Source organism: Lentinus tigrinus (genome assembly GCF_003813185.1).
Source record: "Lentinus tigrinus ALCF2SS1-7 unplaced genomic scaffold L226scaffold_14, whole genome shotgun sequence".
Classification (NCBI taxonomy): Eukaryota; Fungi; Basidiomycota; class Agaricomycetes; order Polyporales; family Polyporaceae; genus Lentinus; species Lentinus tigrinus.
Window position 1 is genome coordinate 225,292 of NW_027137923.1, and position 18,276 is coordinate 243,567.

Genomic DNA, 18,276 nt, shown 5'->3' on the forward strand with positions numbered 1-18,276 from the left:
GTACAGTATGTTGTGCTGAATCCTCTCACTAAATCTCTAGTCATTTCTCAGCAACATTAGTACAACATGGCCGACGCCGTTCTCCATGATCTCACTTCAAGCAACCTCTTCGATCTGAGCGGCGTAGTCGCCGTCGTCACAGGAGGGGGAACGGTGAGCTATATCGCCCTCCGAGATGTGCCTGTATACTCAAGTGGGAGACTCACAGGGAATAGGCCTCATGATAACGACTACGCTGCTCGCCAATGGCGCAACTATCTACATCATAGGCCCGAAACAAGCAGACCTCGATAAGTAGGTAACATAAGTGACTGTTGACGTCCGATCTCTCATTGTTCGAAATGCAGGATAGCGAAGGTGTACAACGATGCTGCTGAGAAAGCGAAAAGGCCCGGAAGGATCTACGGCATCGAAGGTGACGTGAGAAAGAAGGTATGAGCTTCCCCAGTGCAGTACGAAGCCTTGCATAACCGAGACCTCTTCCGCTCCCAGTCCGAGGCTGTACGACTGGCCGAAGAGGTGGGCAAGCGGGAGAGGCACGTCACTGCACTGTTCAACAACGCGGGGTGAGTGCTCATACCGCCTACACCATGTAGCATCGTTCATGAGGATGTACAGTGTGGCCTCCGGGAGCTTCCAGCGACCCACGACCCTGACCGGCGAGGCCTTCCGTGCGGCCTACTTCGACGCAATCTCCGAGGACGACTTTGACCACAACTTGAAGACAAACGCTGTTGGCCCGTACTGGCTGACTTTTGCCTTTCTCCCGCTCCTCGAGAAGTGGAAGGAGAGTCCCGGAGCCGCCCGCTTCGCCCCGCAGATCGTGATGACTTCCAGCATGAACGGATGGACGAAGGTCTGTCCGTGCCTCCCAGCCATCACTATGACCGAGCTAACCCTCGCGACAGGACCCCGCAACTTCAAGCTTTTCGTTCCCGTACATGTTCTCCAAGTCCGCCATCGGGCACGCCACCGCCTCCCTCGCCCATGAGCTGCTCCCGCTCGGCATCCGCGTGAACGGGATCGCCCCGGGGCTCTTCATCACCGAAATGGCCGCACCTGGGACGATGAACGAGCTGGGACAGTCCCGTATGCCGGAAGGCGTGGCGTTTGACTTTCAGGTGCCCGTGTCGCGTCCGCCTCGCGATGGCCAGCCTCGGGCGGGAACTAACAAGGACATGGGCGCGCTCGTGCTCTTCCTTGTGGCGAACTGGTTCGTGGATGGGGAGACTGTGCTGATCGACGGTGGTGTGAGTGTTGCTATGCTCTTTGGATCGTATCCCTGAATGCTGACGATGCCTGGTGACTCCTTGGACAGACCCTCTTGAAGCACCCGTCGTCTTACTGAACATTTGAAGGATGAATGGCGGGAGGGATGAGGATGTATATCGTCGATGCTTCCGTCTGTAACAGTATGTTCTATGACAATGCTTCGGACATTCGTTATCCGCGGGCTGCATGCGCGCTGAAAGAGACCCGTGCATCGATGTTCTGCGAAGACGTAACCTTCATGAGGCTGAAGTCCTGGAGAGTCCAGAGCACTCGAAGCGCCGAACTTGAAGGTGAGCCGGAAACCGGGCCGCTCCAAGCCAGACGTGGGAAATGTTGCTTGGCGCTCTCCAACTTGAAGGTTGTCCTCTAACCACCAACTTCTCGCCTTCCAACATGGACACTGTCTCCAGGTATCTACGTCGAATGGTTTCATCACACGCTCTAACGAACTTTTCTCAGTCGCTTCCACTCTTACGCCACCCCGGAGGAGTGCGTGAAGGGGAAACCCTTCCCCGTCACCCTTCCTTACGAAACGCTTCCGCCCGTCTACCGCACAATCGTGAACAACCGTATAACTCCTTGCTACTCTCTTGGATGGGTGGTTTCGCGAGATTCGTTGGTTGCGAGGCTGGATCCGGAACAGCGATGGTCGTGCATCTTGACTGCTTTTCAAAAGAGTCGCATTCCTACGGAGTGGAAGAAGCAGTGTGGTCACTTGTGGTATGTCTTCAGTGGTTCATGCTCACATTGTTGCTCACCTCATCTTTCAGGCCGACGACGAAGCCCGATTTCTTTATATGGGGCCGGGATGATGTGTTGGTCTTCATCACACACAACGATTATCAGTGCGACATCGACCGTTCGACGGACGAGGAGCTAATGAAGAAAATCAAGGACATCGTCGGTGAAACAGATGATCCAATGTGGTACCTGGTGCCTGACAAATAGACTGTTCGTATAAGTTCTGAGAGGATCGTCTCCCCGACCAAGAGATTATGTTGCTATGCTCTTCGAATCGTCGACGTAGCCTGCCGATGCTGACAATGTTCGGTGACTCCTGGCACGGCGCGTCAGCCGTTACCAACGGGAGATGTACAACTGTGCACATCCCAGTATCCTGTATATCGTACACAAGGAAGCCTTACTTGCCCGCATAGGTTCTATGATCATTCCTGAGTCCGAGTCTGCAGCATTTCCACGCCCTGCTCATCCCCCTTCCCCAACCCCGCAAACAATGGATTTTCCGACGTTTCGAGTGTCTCGTCCTCCACACGCCAGCCCTCCATGTCGGTGGAACGGTCGCTCTCATGCGCGCTCAGTGTTGATGAGCCATACGAGTCGGAGAAGAGCGACGAGTTCAGCGGGGCGCCCATGTTCCCGACGATGCTCGATGAGAAACGCATGCCCGAGATAGTCGCGGTGCGATCGGTGGTGTTGGGAAGCGGGGTGCCGTGGACGTCGGAGGGGTCGGAGAGGTAGACCCCGCGGAGGTTGAGCATGAAGCGCGTGAGGAATATCACAGTGAATCTGGGACGAAGTATGAGTTAGGGAGGATGAATGCATAAGAAGGGGAGGAGACAGCATACACCTGATCGAAGTATGGCCAGACAGCGAAGAGGACGAAGTCCTGCATAAAGCGATTCAGATGAGTACGTCGTGGATGAGCTGTTGATCAACTGCATGTTATTCTTACTGATCCAACCTATGGAAAGTAACAGGTTAGTCGTGCTTAGCTATATGTGCGGCGAGACGAGAGCACCTACCGCAATCGATATTATACCGAACGTTTGGATGAACAGTATGATTCTGTGGAGCTCAGTCTGGGCGAGACCCGCCGTGTTGGACAAGCGGGCACACTCACAAGAAGTACAGTGTACCTATTGATCGCGTGAGCTACATATTCCCAGGTAACGGAGGAGTCTACTCACCATCGCGAAGTAGTAGCGTAACGTAAGGTGTATGGATTCCGAGCCTCGTTGATTCGCGCTTGATACCCAACGTCTTGTACCAGGTGAGCAGAAGGACGGCTGTGTCAATGGCGAGCCCCGATATTCTCGAAACGATTCCAACTGAGAACGATGGCTCAAATGGGATAAGTCGAGAACCTTATCGCGATCTGTACTCACGTCTGGAACGCAAGGACACCGTTATGTATATACAGCATCGTCAACACGTCGCAGCAGCAAAGGAACTTACGTAGTATATCTGTGGCTGTCCAGATTTATCACAGCACCACAGCCGTATATTGGTCCTCCGAACGCGATCGGATCATAATGGGTCTGGGTGTACTGCGGAATTGGGGGCGAAGTCAGTACAATTTGTGACGGGGCGGCGATGGAACTCACGATAGAGATGATCGTTCTGACTGGCGTGAGCAGAGCGAGGAAGACGAGCGGCGCCCACGCTCCGCCCCATACCCCTCGTACCCGGAGCATCATAAACACTGCTGTGATGTCAAGCGGAAGCTCGGGTAACGGAAATACTGAAGCGTACCTCCGAACATCAGGTAGCTGATGTCTGTAAGAGTGTCGTCTAAGCGCAAGACCGGGACACAGCTGTAACGGAAGGGTGAGCTTAGTTGACTTTACCGAAGGCCTAGCTGGGTAGTATGTACCTCTGCAAAAGTAGATGTCAGACCATGCATGAACGCTGAATCAGAGAAAAGTGACCTTGTCCTGCACCGTAGGCAGCACCACGCTGACGACCAGCACGATGCGCTCTGCGACTGCAACCCATCGCGTAAGCAGGAAGATAAGCGTAGCACCGGTGAATCGTCGGCGCCATATCCGTTGCACTTCGTCTGTGAACGTGAAGAGCGTGTCCACAAACAGAAGGCCTATTAAGTTGCTCTGGTTAACGAACTTTGGGCTGCGCACAGCTTCACAGGCACGTTTGAAGTGGCAGTACATACCTGAAGATGCTATGATGCAGTAGTTCTCGACGAACCTAGATGGGCGCATGAACCATGATCAGCGTGATGCGAGAGGTTTCCGTAGCACTGCGAACTCACAAACGGGCATACGCGTCCAGGATCTCTTGGGCCAAATCGTCGTCTGCCGCGCTGGAAGACATGGCGGATGAGGGCCTTTGCCGCCCTTGCCAGCGAAGAGATGGGATCCAAAGTGTCAGAGTATTTAGCGGCGCAATAACTTGCGATGTATAGATCGTTCGTCGAGTAGATACCGGGGATAGATTGGTCATGATGGGCTTGCAGCCGCCCGGACGTTGACCTTACCGCAAAAGTCCTAGTGTATGTAATGGTCGGTTTTGCTGGTATGGTTCCTGGCGATCGGCAACGCAAAACACAATACCGAAGGTCCAGACTCCCAGATTGCCTCCATGAAATGTAGAGAACGAGACGGTCGAGCGTGTCTACTGTCCATTGACCCTGTCACCTTGGACTGCGCGGCATCATATTGAAGTGGCAACCATGTTTCCAGATGTCCCTTGCAGAGCGATGGCCTGATTCGACTAAGATAGAGGCACAATGCGGTGACCATGTATTGGATGTGCAGTGAGACGAGCAGGAAAACAGGAGTTTGAGCGTTTGAGCTTGAGGCGGAAGTCTTCGGCAATTTGCGGCTCCTCCGTGGCGCTGGCGTTGCAACCGAGTCAATGCCATCTCATCTGCATGCCATAATTCTGCCAGGCTCCGCCTGGGACTGCATAATTGTGACCCCGGATACGCTCATGGAACCTTGTCGGATATGTTCGAGTACTTTCAATGCGAAAGGCCGTCCAAAATGGTATGTCGTTCCGCTCAAGATGATTTAACAATATCGGAGCGATGCCTTGCCTTCTCTTCGTGCAGACGACCATACATTTATTCATGGTTCTTGATGTGCAGATGCGACGCGGAGACTGAAGAGAGGGCCTTAACAGTGAGTTTGCCATGCGTCATCGCTTCGCCGCCCGTCGCGTCGCGGCCGTGTTTCAGCTTTGCCTCGTGGAATTGGTGCGGGCTGAGCGCTGAACGTTCATATATGTATATACTCATCCCTGATAGCGTTCAAAGCGTTCATCTCAGTCTACCTCAGTCTACGTCCACCACAGACCTACATCCAAGCCTATCAAAGTGAGTTCGCTCCGATTTGTAAGGTCTTGCGTGCAGATCTGATCGCCTTGCAGGTTTTGTGGCTAGGCAATGGCGATCATAGAAGATCTGCCTCCAGAACTCATTGATCTGATCCTTCTCAACTTCCGGAAGCGCGAATATGCTCTCCGAGCCTGCTCCCTCTTGTCCAAGTCATGGCGCATCGCAACCCTCCCCCATCTATTCTCTACCTTCCAGCCGACGCTGAAGGGCGGAGAGCTGTCGCCCATGCATATCACCACGTTCCTAGAATCGCATCCGAACATCGCTGCTTGCGTCAAGCACCTCTGGCTACGCAACTGGTCGACGCTTTATGCAAGCCTCATCCGCGCTCTACTCTCCCGGTTACCCGTCCTAGAGAGATTGTCGCTGGAGTTAACTCGGTTTGCGTCCACACCGATGGGTCTGCCACCCGTAGAGCCCCTCACGGACGGCCGTCGTTCCCCGCCATTCAAGCTGCAGACTGTGATCATCAATCACTGCGAAATCCAGGACGACCCGTCTCACCTGCTGGAGATCCTCTCGCTATGCGAGATTGACACCTTCAAAACAATGTTCATACGAGACACGATGGGTCGCGCTCATCCCGTCAGTGATGCGGCCTCTTCACGCCGATGCATTCGGATCCGGAACCTGAGGCTAGGCGCACAGAAACGCCTGCACGAGCCCAGTCCCACCGGTCTCTTGGAGCTATTGCGAGGGAGCATGGTGCCCGGCTGCCTGCTCTCTATGGAGTTCACATGCGATAGCTTTGAATCGCTCGTCCCTACAGGCGCCCTCATCCGCGACGTCGGAGAGAACATCACCAAGTTCAAACTGAACCTGCTCGGGCTTGTTCTGCTTGAGCAAGTGAGTGCGTGGTCTACTTATGTGCTCTCAGTGCCAGCCCACACTAAACCGGCGTGTTCTAGTCTCCCCAGCTGACCGTTGGGACGATCTCCAACTGTCGTCATGCACTCAACTCGAGACATTCGTTCTCCACGCCCCATACCCGTACTATCTCTCCGGCTACACTGCGCAGGACTCGGACTCGCTCAGCAAGTCTCTCTTTGGTACATTCGCCGACATCTTACTGCTACTTCCCCCGTCCGTCCGCACCATCACCCTGAGGCTCTTCGGGAACATCGGCACAGACCTCGCACAGGGACAGGGAGACGCCGCTGCGGCCCATACGGAGGCCATGGAGAAGGCGATCTTGGAAGACAAGCCGCGTCGGTTCCCAGAGCTCGAGGCCGTCGTGCTAGAAATAGAATCGACGTACGCGGTTGAATGCGCCACTCTTGCCCCGAAGTTATTGCCGCGTCTGCATGATTCGGGGCTACTTCGCACCACGACTACATGAGCGAAAGCGTCAGTGGTTGTTCGCTGACAGGTGAGCAAAGTCTGCGAACGATACAAGTTGAGGTGCATTACTGAATACACACGGCAGAAGTTCTTAGAAATTGAAAGCAACTTGACGCCGACATGACCTCGATAATGCGGAGATGAATGGGATTTTGCACAAGTAGACAAGAAGTGAAATCACGGGTGTTTGAACTACATAATTGAGATGATTCTCTCGTAACGGGACGTATCGGGCATCCGCTTGGTTCGACTCGACATCACCATTGGGACCGTGATTGGACCCTCCACAGGAACACGTCCGAGTTTATCGTCTCCAACTCTCATTGTTCAGGAAGAGCCTTACACTCCGGCCCTTCCAAGACCTGGTCCTCCGTCCAAGTATCGTGGTCATCCTCGCTCCCGTCATCGAGACCTCTGTCAGCCGCTTCAGAAATTTCTGACGCGTCGTCGGATATCCACGTCCTGTCTCCGTCTTCACTCTCAGGGACAAAGTCCGAACCATAACGGACATCCGCCGGGTGTCCGGGCCACAAGTCTTGTTTCTCCTGCACCAACCACGAAGTCTGCACAACGCATTTATCGTGGACGCACACAGTGCGTACTTTTTCGTCTCCGGAGAGCGCAGTTGGATGGCAGATCCTCGGAAGGTCGCTGTGGCCATAGTAGGAGAGGTAGCGGGCATTTGTTCCAAGCGCGGGGAACTTCTCCCTATTCGCTCCGCTCTTCATGTCGTATCTGTCGAAGTCTGCGAAAATTACGAAGGGCCCCACAAGTTTCTCTGCAGTGCGCGACTCACGCCCGATCAGCCAGACGTCCAGGTATCGGAGGTGGAGAAGAGGCCGAGGGGAGCGGTTTAACTCGACCAGTGCCTCAAAGAGGTCCGATGCAGAGACTGCCAGATGCTCGATCATCGGACATGTCTCCGAGAGAGAATCGAAGACCTGGATACCATTGCGAGTACGGAGGAATGAGCTGTGATAGTCACTATACGATGGGTAGTGATTGAGATATGTGAGGTGGCTGCCGTGGGCTTGCAGGAGGGAGCGAGGGACGCTGACGGAGTCGATCAAGGCGAGAGACGTCAGCTTCGGCATTTGACAGGACGAAATCAACCAATTGGTGAAAAATCTGCATTGGGTGCTGAACTGAAGTTCGCATAGAAGTGGTAGAGACAGCATGGGCAGCGTTGACAGCTCGACGGACGGATCTTCTTCTAGAGGAATTGTGAAGTGGAGGGGCTCTAGTTTGAGCGACAAGAGCTGCTTGGTCTCGAAGAGGACGTGGTAGAGCTCGACAACTGCCAAACGCGACTTCTTGTTAAGCGGAAGTTCGAGATGACGGAGGTTCGCTATCGGTCCTTCCTGCATGAGACCACGCAGCGATCCCGGAGACATCCAGCTGATGTCCAGCGAAGAACCCGGCAACTGCCACTGGCCGCCGCTATAGTTCATGTGAGGGGCCATGGTGAAGGACCGAACGGCCGTGCACCGCCGCAGAATGAACCGCAGGTCTTCAAGCACCACGTCCGAGAACGACCGAAGGATGGCACAGTCGTGGAGCGCGATATGCTTCACGTGCCTCCCAAAGTCGTACGCGCTGTGTGCCTCGGAGAGGGTGCGAGCGAAGGCAGCGATTTGGCCCATGCGACGGAGGACGACGCGGTTATAAAGGACTCGCGTGGCGGGCTCCCACCATGCCTTGCATACCAGCGTCAGTCCTTTCTGGAAGCGTATGCGGTCCATCCATGGACTGCGGGGGCCTAGGATGATGTCGGGTTTGTGCTCGTACGGCGGGGAAACCACGATCAGCGCATCGAGAATCGCAGCGATGATATCCGATGGGAGCTCCTGAGTCCGAGGTCCGGATAACCTCACGCTGTCGACACGAGGTACGAACTGCCAGTACGAATCGTCAATATCGGAATCATGATCATCGCGGGAAGAAACTGAACAACCTCGGTTTGGCGCATGAAGAAGCCGAGGGCTTTCTTATGTTCTACCTTCTCTTTCCGTAGTGCGTGCAGTTCCTGTGGCACAACAAACAATGAGTGAGCGGGCGCCGCCATGCAGTGGCACCGCGGCCACCCCTGAAATAGCGAGACGTACGGGCATCAAGGCGTTCAGACTCTCTAACTCGCGCTGCAACCCCGCTTTCTCATCTTGCAGTCGTTTCTTGTCTGCGCGAAGGGCCGCAATCTCTCGAGCAATGTCGGCGAGCGGCCGACATACGAGTTCCGTGACGACTGCGTCGTGTTGCATGTCGCCTACAGAGTGGCCTACTGACTGCAACTGCAACTAGAGTCTTGGTGCTGAAGTGTTAGATTGCAACTGTGGGCGGTGAAGGACAATGAATTCGTGGTTGGGTGGTTTAGGATCAGAGTTTGGCAGAGGCTCAGGAAACGGAGCTGGATCGGCGACGCCGCCGTCACGCCCACGGCCCAGTGCCCACGTGGCCGCGGCAGCCACTGACTTTGCCTCGTTGCCCAGCTCATCAACTTCTTTGTCCGATTACCAGTACATGTCGTTTGGTACAGGATACAAGGAGTCATACTGACAAATAACGCCTGGACGTATTACATACCCAGTCTAACAGCCAGGATGGCCTCGAGGACCAACTGGGTATCACGCCCGACGCGCAACAGGAGGAAGGAACTTGGTATCGAAGGAGGGATAGACCGCTTTACGTACAAGTACATGGCGGATGCGGCCTAGCTAGTGCGATATGACGAGGACAAGTGGTGAAAGAGAGCATCCTAGATGCCAGGTTGGCAAAGCTGGATGGGCATAAAGTGGAGCCATTCGATGCCAAGAAGATGATCGGGGGATGTAGTCGTTTGAATCGTTGTCAGTGAGCGAAGGGATCGTAGTCTCTTGAGCGGACCAAGTGGCCGGGAATGCGGAGCCATACGATGCCGCGGCCCTGACAGAGCGGTTGTCCTCCGTCGAAGGGCACTGCAGAGCTCGAGAGGTAGCTAGTACGGGCACGGTAGCAAAAACTGAGAGAGCGGTCGACGTAATGAGCAGGGCGCGAGACAGATGTAGAGCAGAGGATGAGGCCGAATGCCGGCCAGGGGAGACGGAGAGGTGGCAATTATTACGAGACAGAGTCGAGCCAGCCAGTCGTGCCTTGAATCTGTCGTAATACAGGGGGTAAGTCACCATCAGATAACTCGGCGATACTGAGGCGGAGGTATGAAGGACTTAACGACCTTCCCGAGAAATCGAAGGGCCTGTACTGCAAGCCTGGTGAGAACGGTGGAGCGATGAAAAGGGCGCCGATGAATGCACCGGGAAGATTCGCGCGCATGCTGTGTTAGTTGCGCAGATACCGTGCCCGACATACATACAGCGATCGAGCCGATGGGACCTGCGATCGTGAGCGGGGATAACCGCGCGATCTGACATACAATCTGCATCAACGGAATTCATCCAAGGCACAGATTTACGGGGCACTGCTGGCATACGCTGGGTCCTGGGACGCGGGTTCCTGGGGTTCCTGGCTGCCGGCGGGAGAGAAGCCTGGGTGAGATGAGGTATGTGGGCGCTGGCTGCTCGACCATGAGGTGTATATACGTGTGTCATGCGTCCAAAGTCTAGCCAGAAGACCTGTATCGCCGAAACATAATGTGTGAGGGAATCCAGTGACGCCGTCTATGACATCGAGTTCGAAGGGCGTGCGCATGATCCTCGCTTCGAAGGCCGGGGGCAGGTCGCTGGACCAGAATTATATGATAGTTCAGGTCTGTGGTTAGGTAATGTCCCGCGCACGAACGGAGAAACGCCAAGGCGCGCAGATAAACCGCGCATTCCCATGATCTCCTCGATGCTCATGAAGAGTTCCTGGACGAGATTGCGTTGGACAGGCCGCTGACAGGGAAGAGGCCATCCAAAAGGGTCCCCGACGACCCACGATGCGGGAAATCCATGTTGTAGCATACGCTGTCCTGTGGAGAGTGCCGGCAAAGGGGACGACTAGCAGAGGTGCCGGTGTCTATTAAGGTCGACGCCTGGGAAGATAGGTCGGCGTGAGGAGCGTCGTAGCCGCGAATATCCTGACTCCGAGGAGAGTTGAGCGCCTGGGCGGTTCTTGAAGATCGATCTTTGACATACCGTGGGTGCCAGAGATGGGGAAAACCGCCCAGTGGCAGCAGTTGGGGCGGAGCACAAGAACTCGTGCATTGAGCAGACGCTGCCCCCCTGCTGAGAATTCTGCACGCCCCTCGGGCGGTCCTACAGTCTCCGACACATCTGGCCTGCTAGGTTCCCAAGAATCAGCACCAGCACAACCCGCACACACGCCACGAGACGCTGACCTCTGTTCTTCTCTTCCCGACCTCGACGTGCGCGAGACAGCTAGCGTAGACTGCGGCGGGACGCAGGTGCAGATGGCCCCCTGCGCGGCGCTGGACAAGGCGGTCGACCACTAGGCGCCCGGGCGGTTGGCTCTGAGCTTGTGCTTGTTAATTCCCACGTGGGCCTCTTCGGACTCTCCTAACATCAATCCTCACACCCGCTGCGTCTGCCAGCTATTCCGCGGAAGCCACAGGTGAGTCTCAGTGTTCTGGGATGCGTCGGAGTGCATGGCGGGGACAGCATGGGCAGCGGGGCCACGGCGGAGAGCGAAGTCGGCGATCGTGGGCGAGTCTCAGCAGCCGTCGGGCAGTTCTGGCGGCGACGATTCGGAAACATCGATTTGAGTCGGAGTGAGATGTGTCCCTCCTCGCCGCCTGCTCCGCTACCTGACCATAGCAGTCGACGGCCGTGTGTATACATTGTCTCTCCCCAACCCTGCTTGCTGCCCTGCGCGACGCTGCTCGATGTCGACGACGATGACTAACCACCGCCCGCCCCGCCAGGTCTCACGACGACAACCCTCCCGCCCCCGTCGTTGGACCAATTCTGTCCAATCTCATCGTACATCGCGTCTAGGAACAGAACATGTCCGCTGATCAGTCAAAGTCGTCCCCATCTACGTCGTCGAGCCCACAAGAGGCACCCCAACCACCGCCCCCCATGCCCCACTACCCCCCGATGCCCTACGCTGGTCACTACCCACCACCACCTCCCGGCTATCCGCCATTCTATGCGTACTCTGTTCCGCCAGACCCTGCACACCATGACCCCAATGCGCCCAATGGCACGGCTCCGCCCGCCGTCGCGCCCTTCTACATGGCAGTGCCTCCACCTCCTCCTGGGATGTTCTACGTCCTCCCACCCTCGGCGCCAGGTGCGTTTCCATACTCTGCGATCCTGTCCAGCCGATTGAGATCGTCTCCCTCTGCCATCTCAGGGTATCCGTACCCTACAGGCGTACCAGCGCCGCAACCACCCCCAAAGCAGAAGAGGAAGCAGGTTAAGATGGCGGTGAGTAATGCTCCGTTCGTCATCCTTCCCCCACATAGAGTGCGCAAGGTGCCTCACTCCCCGGCCTTTCTCGCATTGCGTCATGCTGGCGGTAACGCCGACCGGTGTCAGGAGTGCCGGTGTCTTCGTCGCACACGAGCTTCCCCTGTCCGGCAGGCGAGGCCTGCTCTACCGTGGTTTGGGTGGAAATCTTCACGGTGGAACTTGCCCTGAACGTCGCAGCTGGCGTCATGTGGACAGGCGGGATGGCATAGAAGGAGATACATTGTATCGAGAGGAACGAGGCTTCTGCTCGTTGACTGATCGGAGACTTTACGCTCCCTTCGTTACTCGGGGCTCTCGTTCTCTCGTGGATGACGTGCTCATTATCTTTACAGTGTACAAACTGCGCGAGCGCATGCAAGCGCTGTGACGAGGCACGGCCATGCGAGCGCTGCATTAAGTATGGTCTCGCGGAGACCTGTATCGACGGAGTGCGCAAGGAGCGCAAGAAAGGCATCAAGCGCGGTCCTTACAAGCGCAAAAACAGAACAGCTAGTGGAGAAGGTTGGCTCCCTTACGCATCCCATTAATGTCTGCTTACACACCGATAGAGCTCCCTTCAGCGGTCGAAGGTGGGGAGCAGCAAGCAGCTCCTGTACCTCCGCCTCCTCCTGGTTACCCCGTGCCTCCGGAAGGCTATCCCTTCCCATACATGTACCCGCCGCCCATGGGTTACGTCCCCGCGCCACCAGACGCGCAGCACTCTGACGGCTCTCCTCCCAATGGCGCACCTCCTCAACCATTCTACCCTACCCCAGCTCTTTATGGCTACCCGTATGGCGCGTACCCTGGTGCACCTCCAATGCCGTACCCGCCCCTCGTGCCTGCTCCCATGGCAGCGTCGCCGAACGGTGCTGCGAAGGCTGACACCTCAGCGTCCGCGCCAACGTCGGCGGCCACAAATGGTGCGACCTCGCCGGACGCAAGCAAGGGCAAGAAGCGGTCGCGGGGCAAGAACGGCGATGAAAGCTCCCGTGCCGCCAAGAAGAGCAAAGAATCGCCCCCGGATGCGACACAGCAGCCAGCCAACGGCGCGACTGCCCCCGCTACCGTGGGTGCCGTCGACAAGGAGCAGCAGCCCCAGCCCCAATCCCAGCCGCCCCAAGCTACCCCGGCGGCGTACCCGGGGCACGTCGAGACCAACCCGCCCGTCACTGCATTCAGCGGGCCAGAGCCGCGCCCACTCATGGCGGCGATGTGATCCCAGTGGAATGGAGTCCTATGTCGTCTTCCACGTCGGGTCGCTGATGGTCTCCTCGAACAATGTCTCCCTCGTCGATTTGTACAGCAATGAAAGCCACCTCCTGCGTTCGCCCCCGCTCTCGTCGTTCCTATCCCCAATGTTTTGTATACGCTGTTCCTCTGTTCCAGTCCAAGTCTCTGTTTCGGTTCCCTTCCTGTTTCCCGAACCCGATCTCCACACAGTTCGCGTCTCGGCTTCGGCACGGCGCTGAACCTATCTGCTAGTTCTTTGGGCACCAATTGTGTTACCAACTGTGTACCTGCAGCTCGAGCGAGCGTCCTCGTATCACTTCCACGCGAAGTTTTTACGTGGCCGTAGTCGTGCGTGGGCGGGGTACTGCTGTTGGAGGACTATTGTTGGCCAGAAAGCTGCAGATTGGTTTCGCTATGTGTACGTTGTGTACGATTAGTGTAGGCGATACTCACATAGATGGTGATGGCTGGCGCGCGTCTAGTCCAGTTCTGATTCAATTATTCGCGTCCGTCTATGCTTACCCCTTGGGTTTCTTGCTGTTGTTGGTTAGTGTTGTACGTATTACCTATATGGCTTCGAAGGTGTCAAGTACGTTTGTATGCTTGTGGTCTCATGGCTACTTCTAGCACACATTCAGTTTACTGTCATGGTCAAGATGAAATAAAAAGCGTTGTAGAATGCGCCGGTTGGAGTTAGATCGAACATCATACGGACAAAGCGCCCATGGTGGACTTGCGAAGCGGTTGTTTGGATCGGAGGCTGCTGCCAAACAAAGACCCGGGACACCCCGAACAGGGGCGAGACCCCGCGTGCGCTCCAGGCGAATCTTTCCAGCGCATCCTCGCCTCGTCCGTGTTTCCCAGCTCTGCTCACTACCTCCACCATGTCTGCTCTCCGTGCTCTCCGCCAGCTCACCGCCTCGTCGTCCCGCTCGCTCGCTGCCCGTGCGGCGACCCGCTCTGTCGCGCGTTCCGCGCTGGCTGCCCGCGTTGTGCCTGTCGCATCGAGGACGTTCTCCGTGTCCGCGCGTCGGCTCGGTGAGGGTGCATGTGCGTGTCTTCGTGATTTTCGTCCGTGCGCGGGCAAATGGAAGCTGCTGAGATACTGATTAGTGTCATTTTACAGCTGATGCTGCGCTCTCGCAGAGGCTCGCGGAGGAGCTGAAGTACGAGAAGGAGGCTACTCCCGCTGAGGAGCCCGAGTTCTTGACGAACTTCAAGAAGAACAGCCCCTGGTCGGTGAGTGTGTTTGCATCATCCTCCTTGTGTCCTTTTGGAAGGCTCATCTTCCACGGGCACGTTTTTAGCTCCAGGACACCCCTGGACTTGATGAGGTCACGTTGGTCCGCAAGTTTGGCAACGAAGAGTACGTGTCTTGGCAGAACTTATCTAATCCTTAGTACTGAGAGGTCTTCCGTCTTTTCAGCATTCGGTTGATCTTCTCCATTGGTGACCTCCAGTCGGAGCAGGAGGCTGAGTTTGAGGAGGGTGAGGAGGCCGCTGAGGAGAGTGCTGAGGACCCTGAGGCCCCCATCCACTCCTACCCTCTCCGTTGCTCGTTCTCTTTCACCAAGGTATGTTGTCTATCTCTCATAAGCGTCGACCGAACTGAAATTCATCCTATGATTGCTCCAGCCCTCCACCCCTGGTGCGCTGACGATCGACGCGATGTGCCAGGAGGGTACGTTCGTGATCGACAACATCTCGTTCTACAGCGACGGCAAGGTTGGGACCGAACTCACCGCCGAGGCGGACTGGAAGCGTAGGGGATTCTACATCGGCCCTCAGGTATGCAGCGATGACGTCACGCGCGTCCCAGTTGCTGACCATCTGCATCTCATAGTTCGAGACTCTCGACATCTCGCTGCAGGACGAGTTCGATAAGTTCTTGGCCGAGCGCGGCATCGACTCGAACCTCGCATACTTCGTGCCCGAGTACGCTGAGTACAAGGAGCAGAAGGTACGTCATCCTGTCTACCGTTGCGTGCGCTCCTCTCGAGGTGCTGACGCATTCTGCCCATTCTACAGGAGTACGTCAGCTGGCTCAAGAACGTCAGGGAGTTTGTCGACGCATGAGTTCACTGCTCCTTGCTGCCCGTCTGTCTGTCTTAGTGGACCTGACTCTTGCGTCTACCTCCTACTTGCTCCCCGTATCACGCCCGTCCAAAATTTACCGCTAATGTTGATGCATACGTACGACAGCCATGCCTAATACACACCCTCCTCGTAGATCCTCATCAATTAATGGTGTGGAATCAACTCATAGTCAGAGTGGCCCATTGGCTGTCGGCTCTCGCCGCAACACCGGAAGTGCGGATGTTTTCAAACGCTGTACTGTTACTGTGGCTGCAAGCCAAGTCGCCAGAGGCAGGTGGACTGTGGCGCCACAGGAAAATCGGCGTATGTCGTTGCGACACAGTCAAGCAAGAATGTCGAGTGTGTCGAGGACAGGTAGATGACTGTACATACCCCGATCATCTTCTGAGCTTCGGGCTTGCCTTTACGCCAATCCACCTTTGCCAACCTGGCATCCGAAGATACGCTCTTTCACCACTTGTCCTCGTCATATCGCACCAGTTAGTTGTCAGTATGACACTTTGTATTCTGTACCGAACAGCATAGCGCTAGCAACTGGTTGGAGAGGTTCATGAGCTGGGCGACCGAGGCAAAGTCAACGGTGGCAGCGGCCACGTGGGCACTGTGCGTGACGCCGATCTTCTGTCAAACTCAACCCTGAACGTTTGAACCACCAATCAATTGTCCTTCACCGTGTCCGTGGTACAGTCGCAATCCAACACCTCGGCACGACCAGACTCTCATTGCAGTCCGTGTGTCGCTCTATACGCGACATGCAACACGACACCGTGGTCACGGAACTGATACGTCGGCCCCTTGCCGACATTGCTCAGGAGCTTGCCGCCCTTCGCGCAGACAAGGCCCGACTGCAAGATGAGGTAGACGGCCTGAATGCCTTGATGCCCGTACGTCTCGCTATCTCAGGGGTAGCGGTGCCACTGCCATGTCGCTCACTCATTGCTTTGTTGTGCAGGAACTGCACACGCTGCGGAAGGAGAACGTAGAACGTAGGAAAGCTCTCGGCTTCTTCATACGTCAAACCGAGGTTGTTCAAGTTCTTCTCGCGATTATCATGATTCCAATGTTGACGATCTGTGCTGGCAGTTCATACCTCGCGTCGACAGCGTGAGGTTATCCGGACCTCGGACTCAGGAGCTCCCATCAGATATCATCGCTGCGATTCTCGATGCGCTCGTCGCGGTTTCCCCGCCGTACGAGCACAAACCCGACATCGTCCTAGGCCCCCGTAGTCCATGGATGGACCACATACGCTTCCAGAAGGGACTGACGCTGGTCTGCAAGGCATGGTGGGAGCCCGCCACGCGGGTGCTCTATAACCGCGTCGTCCTCCGTCGCATGGGACAGATCACTGCGTTTGCACGCACACTCTCGGAGACAAACGTCGGGTATGACTTTGCGAGGCACGTGAAGCACATTGCGCTCCACGACTGTGCCATCCTTAACCCTTTCTCGGATGTGGTGCTCGAAGACCTGCGGTTCGTCTTGCGGCGGTGCACGGCCGTTCAGTCGTTCACCGTGGCCCCTCACATGAGTTATAGCAGTGGCATGTGGCGGCTGCCGGGTTCTTCGCTGGACATCGGCTGGATGTCACAGGAATCGCTGCGCAGCCTCGTACGGAAAGGACCGATAGCGAACCTCCGTCATCTCGAACTTCCGCTTGACAGGAAGTCGCGATTGGCGATCGTCGAGCTCTACCACATCCTCTTCGAAACGAAGCAGCTCTTGTCGCTCAAACTAGAGCTCCTCGACTTTAGAACTCCCCCGGAAGACGACGTCGAGCTGTCAACGCTGCCTACGTTGTCTCTGCCCCTTCTTTGCGAACTTCAGTTTAGCACACGATGCGAGATCTTCACCGATTGGGTGACCTCGTCCTGCAAGATGCCGAACCTGAGGTCTCTCACGTTGACGAAGTCCGACAGCATCCCGCTCTCCTTCCTGGAGGCTCACGGCGGACGCCTCACATATATCAACTGCAACAACTTTGACTCGCAGCTTCCCAATTCTAACCATCTCACGGACCTTCGGTCTCTCGCGGAGACGTGTCCTATGGTCGAGCATCTGGTCGTGTGTCATGCATTTGATGTCGTTGAGGTACTGTTCGTGCTGCACCGCGCCCGTCAGCCTCTTCTCCACCTCCGATACCTGGACATCTGGCTAACAGAGAGTTGGCGGGGTCCGGTGGTCACCCAAGAGAAGCTTGTGGACTCCTTCGCAAGATACGACAAATACCACAGGAAGAGCGGAGCGAAGAGGGAGAAGTTCCCCGTGCTTGGAACGAATGCCCGCTACCTCTCCTACTACGGCCACACCGACCTTCCGAGGATCTGCCATCCAGCTGCGCTCTCCGGCGACGACGAAGTACGCACTGTGCGTGTCCACGATGCATGTATCGTGCAGACTTTGTGGTTGGTGCAGGAGAAAGAAGGTGACGTGTGGCCCGGACACCCTGAATCGGATGATCAGAGTAATGATTCGGACTTCGTCCCTGAGAGTGAAGATGAAGACACGACGTCGTGGATATCCGACGACGCATCAGACAACTCTGCAGAGGCTGACAGTGGTCTCGATGACGGGAGCGAGGATACCCACGATACCTGGACGGAGGACCAGGTCTTGAAAGGGCTGTCGTGCAAGGCTCTCCCTGAGCAATGGGATGCGGAGACCATTAACTCGGACATGTTCCCGGGGGAGGGTCCATCACGGTCCGAGCGGTGATGTCGAGTCGACCCCAGCGGATGGGATCAGTGACTGACGCCCTTTGGTAGTCTCGGTTCTCGGTTAGCCTTGTCGCCAGTGCTATAATATGCGTCATCTTACCCCCCGAACCACAGCTAGTTTGAACCTAGGGAA

The 18,276-nt window shown here is 56.1% G+C and overlaps 10 protein-coding genes across 10 annotated transcripts; 7 read left to right on the forward strand and 3 right to left on the reverse strand.

Moving 5' to 3' along the window:
- Positions 1–116: 116 nt before the first annotated feature.
- L226DRAFT_535625 (NAD-P-binding protein) lies at positions 117–1,482 on the forward strand. Its single transcript, XM_067680949.1, has 7 exons — positions 117–153; positions 209–294; positions 348–432; positions 493–566; positions 619–856; positions 909–1,250; positions 1,319–1,482. The coding sequence occupies exons 2-7, from the start codon at positions 221–223 to the stop codon at positions 1,346–1,348; spliced, it is 843 nt and encodes a 280-aa protein (XP_067534726.1). The 5' UTR covers positions 117–153; positions 209–220; the 3' UTR covers positions 1,349–1,482.
- A 154-nt stretch (positions 1,483–1,636) lies between these two features.
- L226DRAFT_613551 (uncharacterized protein) lies at positions 1,637–2,424 on the forward strand. The gene is made up of 3 exons (XM_067686520.1): positions 1,637–1,682; positions 1,732–1,992; positions 2,043–2,424. Exons 1-3 carry the CDS (start codon positions 1,666–1,668, stop codon positions 2,218–2,220), a joined length of 456 nt encoding a protein of 151 aa, XP_067534727.1. The 5' UTR covers positions 1,637–1,665; the 3' UTR covers positions 2,221–2,424.
- L226DRAFT_613552 (uncharacterized protein) lies at positions 2,325–4,439 on the reverse strand. Its single transcript, XM_067686521.1, has 12 exons — positions 4,283–4,439; positions 4,184–4,218; positions 3,942–4,108; positions 3,766–3,829; positions 3,618–3,715; positions 3,469–3,560; positions 3,201–3,343; positions 3,134–3,149; positions 3,036–3,078; positions 2,966–2,974; positions 2,859–2,899; positions 2,325–2,799 (listed from the first exon to the last, which is right to left on the reverse strand). The coding sequence occupies exons 1-12, from the start codon at positions 4,342–4,344 to the stop codon at positions 2,439–2,441; spliced, it is 1,131 nt and encodes a 376-aa protein (XP_067534728.1). The 5' UTR covers positions 4,345–4,439; the 3' UTR covers positions 2,325–2,438.
- Positions 4,440–5,293: 854 nt separating this feature from the next.
- Positions 5,294–6,971, forward strand: L226DRAFT_535628 (uncharacterized protein). The gene is made up of 4 exons (XM_067680950.1): positions 5,294–5,347; positions 5,401–6,218; positions 6,277–6,737; positions 6,795–6,971. The coding sequence occupies exons 2-3, from the start codon at positions 5,417–5,419 to the stop codon at positions 6,705–6,707; spliced, it is 1,233 nt and encodes a 410-aa protein (XP_067534729.1). The 5' UTR covers positions 5,294–5,347; positions 5,401–5,416; the 3' UTR covers positions 6,708–6,737; positions 6,795–6,971.
- Positions 6,842–9,199, reverse strand: L226DRAFT_613554 (uncharacterized protein). Its single transcript, XM_067686522.1, has 3 exons — positions 8,815–9,199; positions 8,664–8,735; positions 6,842–8,604 (listed from the first exon to the last, which is right to left on the reverse strand). Exons 1-3 carry the CDS (start codon positions 8,965–8,967, stop codon positions 7,030–7,032), a joined length of 1,800 nt encoding a protein of 599 aa, XP_067534730.1. The 5' UTR covers positions 8,968–9,199; the 3' UTR covers positions 6,842–7,029.
- Positions 9,200–9,347: 148 nt separating this feature from the next.
- Positions 9,348–10,045, reverse strand: L226DRAFT_535630 (uncharacterized protein). The gene has a single exon (XM_067680951.1). It carries the CDS (start codon positions 9,868–9,870, stop codon positions 9,421–9,423), a length of 450 nt encoding a protein of 149 aa, XP_067534731.1. The 5' UTR covers positions 9,871–10,045; the 3' UTR covers positions 9,348–9,420.
- A 693-nt stretch (positions 10,046–10,738) lies between these two features.
- Positions 10,739–11,618, forward strand: L226DRAFT_84217 (uncharacterized protein). The gene is made up of 2 exons (XM_067687282.1): positions 10,739–11,254; positions 11,565–11,618. Exon 1 carries the CDS (start codon positions 10,833–10,835, stop codon positions 11,133–11,135), a length of 303 nt encoding a protein of 100 aa, XP_067534732.1. The 5' UTR covers positions 10,739–10,832; the 3' UTR covers positions 11,136–11,254; positions 11,565–11,618.
- Positions 11,619–11,739: 121 nt separating this feature from the next.
- Positions 11,740–13,315, forward strand: L226DRAFT_523529 (uncharacterized protein; the record flags this gene model as incomplete). The annotated part of the gene is made up of 4 exons (XM_067678822.1): positions 11,740–11,935; positions 11,999–12,072; positions 12,450–12,618; positions 12,666–13,315. The coding sequence occupies 4 exons, from the start codon at positions 11,740–11,742 to the stop codon at positions 13,313–13,315; spliced, it is 1,089 nt and encodes a 362-aa protein (XP_067534733.1).
- An 898-nt stretch (positions 13,316–14,213) lies between these two features.
- Positions 14,214–15,405, forward strand: L226DRAFT_546097 (mitochondrial glyco protein; the record flags this gene model as incomplete). Its single annotated transcript, XM_067682395.1, has 7 exons — positions 14,214–14,379; positions 14,456–14,568; positions 14,637–14,695; positions 14,756–14,903; positions 14,965–15,117; positions 15,173–15,289; positions 15,358–15,405. 7 exons carry the CDS (start codon positions 14,214–14,216, stop codon positions 15,403–15,405), a joined length of 804 nt encoding a protein of 267 aa, XP_067534734.1.
- Positions 15,406–16,102: 697 nt separating this feature from the next.
- On the forward strand, positions 16,103–18,192 carry L226DRAFT_613557 (uncharacterized protein). Its single transcript, XM_067686523.1, has 3 exons — positions 16,103–16,310; positions 16,379–16,450; positions 16,510–18,192. Exons 1-3 carry the CDS (start codon positions 16,179–16,181, stop codon positions 18,139–18,141), a joined length of 1,836 nt encoding a protein of 611 aa, XP_067534735.1. The 5' UTR covers positions 16,103–16,178; the 3' UTR covers positions 18,142–18,192.
- Positions 18,193–18,276: the final 84 nt, after the last annotated feature.

What these genes read in the sequence shown, in the direction of transcription:
- L226DRAFT_613551 (XM_067686520.1), top strand. An exon ending in AAGCAGTGTGGTCACTTGTG is followed by an intron (nt 1,993 to 2,042) that starts GTATGTCTTCAG and finishes CTCATCTTTCAG; the next exon opens with GCCGACGACGAAGCCCGATT.
- L226DRAFT_84217 (XM_067687282.1), top strand. Translation starts at nt 10,833, where the DNA reads ATGGGGAAAACCGCCCAGTGGCAGCAGTTGGGGCGGAGCACAAGAACT.
- L226DRAFT_535628 (XM_067680950.1), top strand. Translation starts at nt 5,417, where the DNA reads ATGGCGATCATAGAAGATCTGCCTCCAGAACTCATTGATCTGATCCTT. An exon ending in TGTTCTGCTTGAGCAAGTGA is followed by an intron (nt 6,219 to 6,276) that starts GTGCGTGGTCTA and finishes GGCGTGTTCTAG; the next exon opens with TCTCCCCAGCTGACCGTTGG.
- L226DRAFT_613552 (XM_067686521.1), bottom strand. Translation starts at nt 4,344, where the DNA reads ATGTCTTCCAGCGCGGCAGACGACGATTTGGCCCAAGAGATCCTGGAC. An exon ending in CTGGACGCGTATGCCCGTTT is followed by an intron (nt 4,219 to 4,282) that starts GTGAGTTCGCAG and finishes GCGCCCATCTAG; the next exon opens with GTTCGTCGAGAACTACTGCA. An exon ending in TCAGAACGATCATCTCTATC is followed by an intron (nt 3,561 to 3,617) that starts GTGAGTTCCATC and finishes CCAATTCCGCAG; the next exon opens with TACACCCAGACCCATTATGA.
- L226DRAFT_535625 (XM_067680949.1), top strand. Translation starts at nt 221, where the DNA reads ATGATAACGACTACGCTGCTCGCCAATGGCGCAACTATCTACATCATA. An exon ending in AAGGTGACGTGAGAAAGAAG is followed by an intron (nt 433 to 492) that starts GTATGAGCTTCC and finishes TTCCGCTCCCAG; the next exon opens with TCCGAGGCTGTACGACTGGC. An exon ending in CTGTGCTGATCGACGGTGGT is followed by an intron (nt 1,251 to 1,318) that starts GTGAGTGTTGCT and finishes CTCCTTGGACAG; the next exon opens with ACCCTCTTGAAGCACCCGTC.
- L226DRAFT_535630 (XM_067680951.1), bottom strand. Translation starts at nt 9,870, where the DNA reads ATGGTGACTTACCCCCTGTATTACGACAGATTCAAGGCACGACTGGCT.
- L226DRAFT_613557 (XM_067686523.1), top strand. Translation starts at nt 16,179, where the DNA reads ATGCAACACGACACCGTGGTCACGGAACTGATACGTCGGCCCCTTGCC. An exon ending in GCCTGAATGCCTTGATGCCC is followed by an intron (nt 16,311 to 16,378) that starts GTACGTCTCGCT and finishes TTTGTTGTGCAG; the next exon opens with GAACTGCACACGCTGCGGAA. An exon ending in TCTTCATACGTCAAACCGAG is followed by an intron (nt 16,451 to 16,509) that starts GTTGTTCAAGTT and finishes CTGTGCTGGCAG; the next exon opens with TTCATACCTCGCGTCGACAG.
- L226DRAFT_613554 (XM_067686522.1), bottom strand. Translation starts at nt 8,967, where the DNA reads ATGCAACACGACGCAGTCGTCACGGAACTCGTATGTCGGCCGCTCGCC. An exon ending in GTCTGAACGCCTTGATGCCC is followed by an intron (nt 8,736 to 8,814) that starts GTACGTCTCGCT and finishes GTTGTGCCACAG; the next exon opens with GAACTGCACGCACTACGGAA. An exon ending in TCTTCATGCGCCAAACCGAG is followed by an intron (nt 8,605 to 8,663) that starts GTTGTTCAGTTT and finishes TCGTACTGGCAG; the next exon opens with TTCGTACCTCGTGTCGACAG.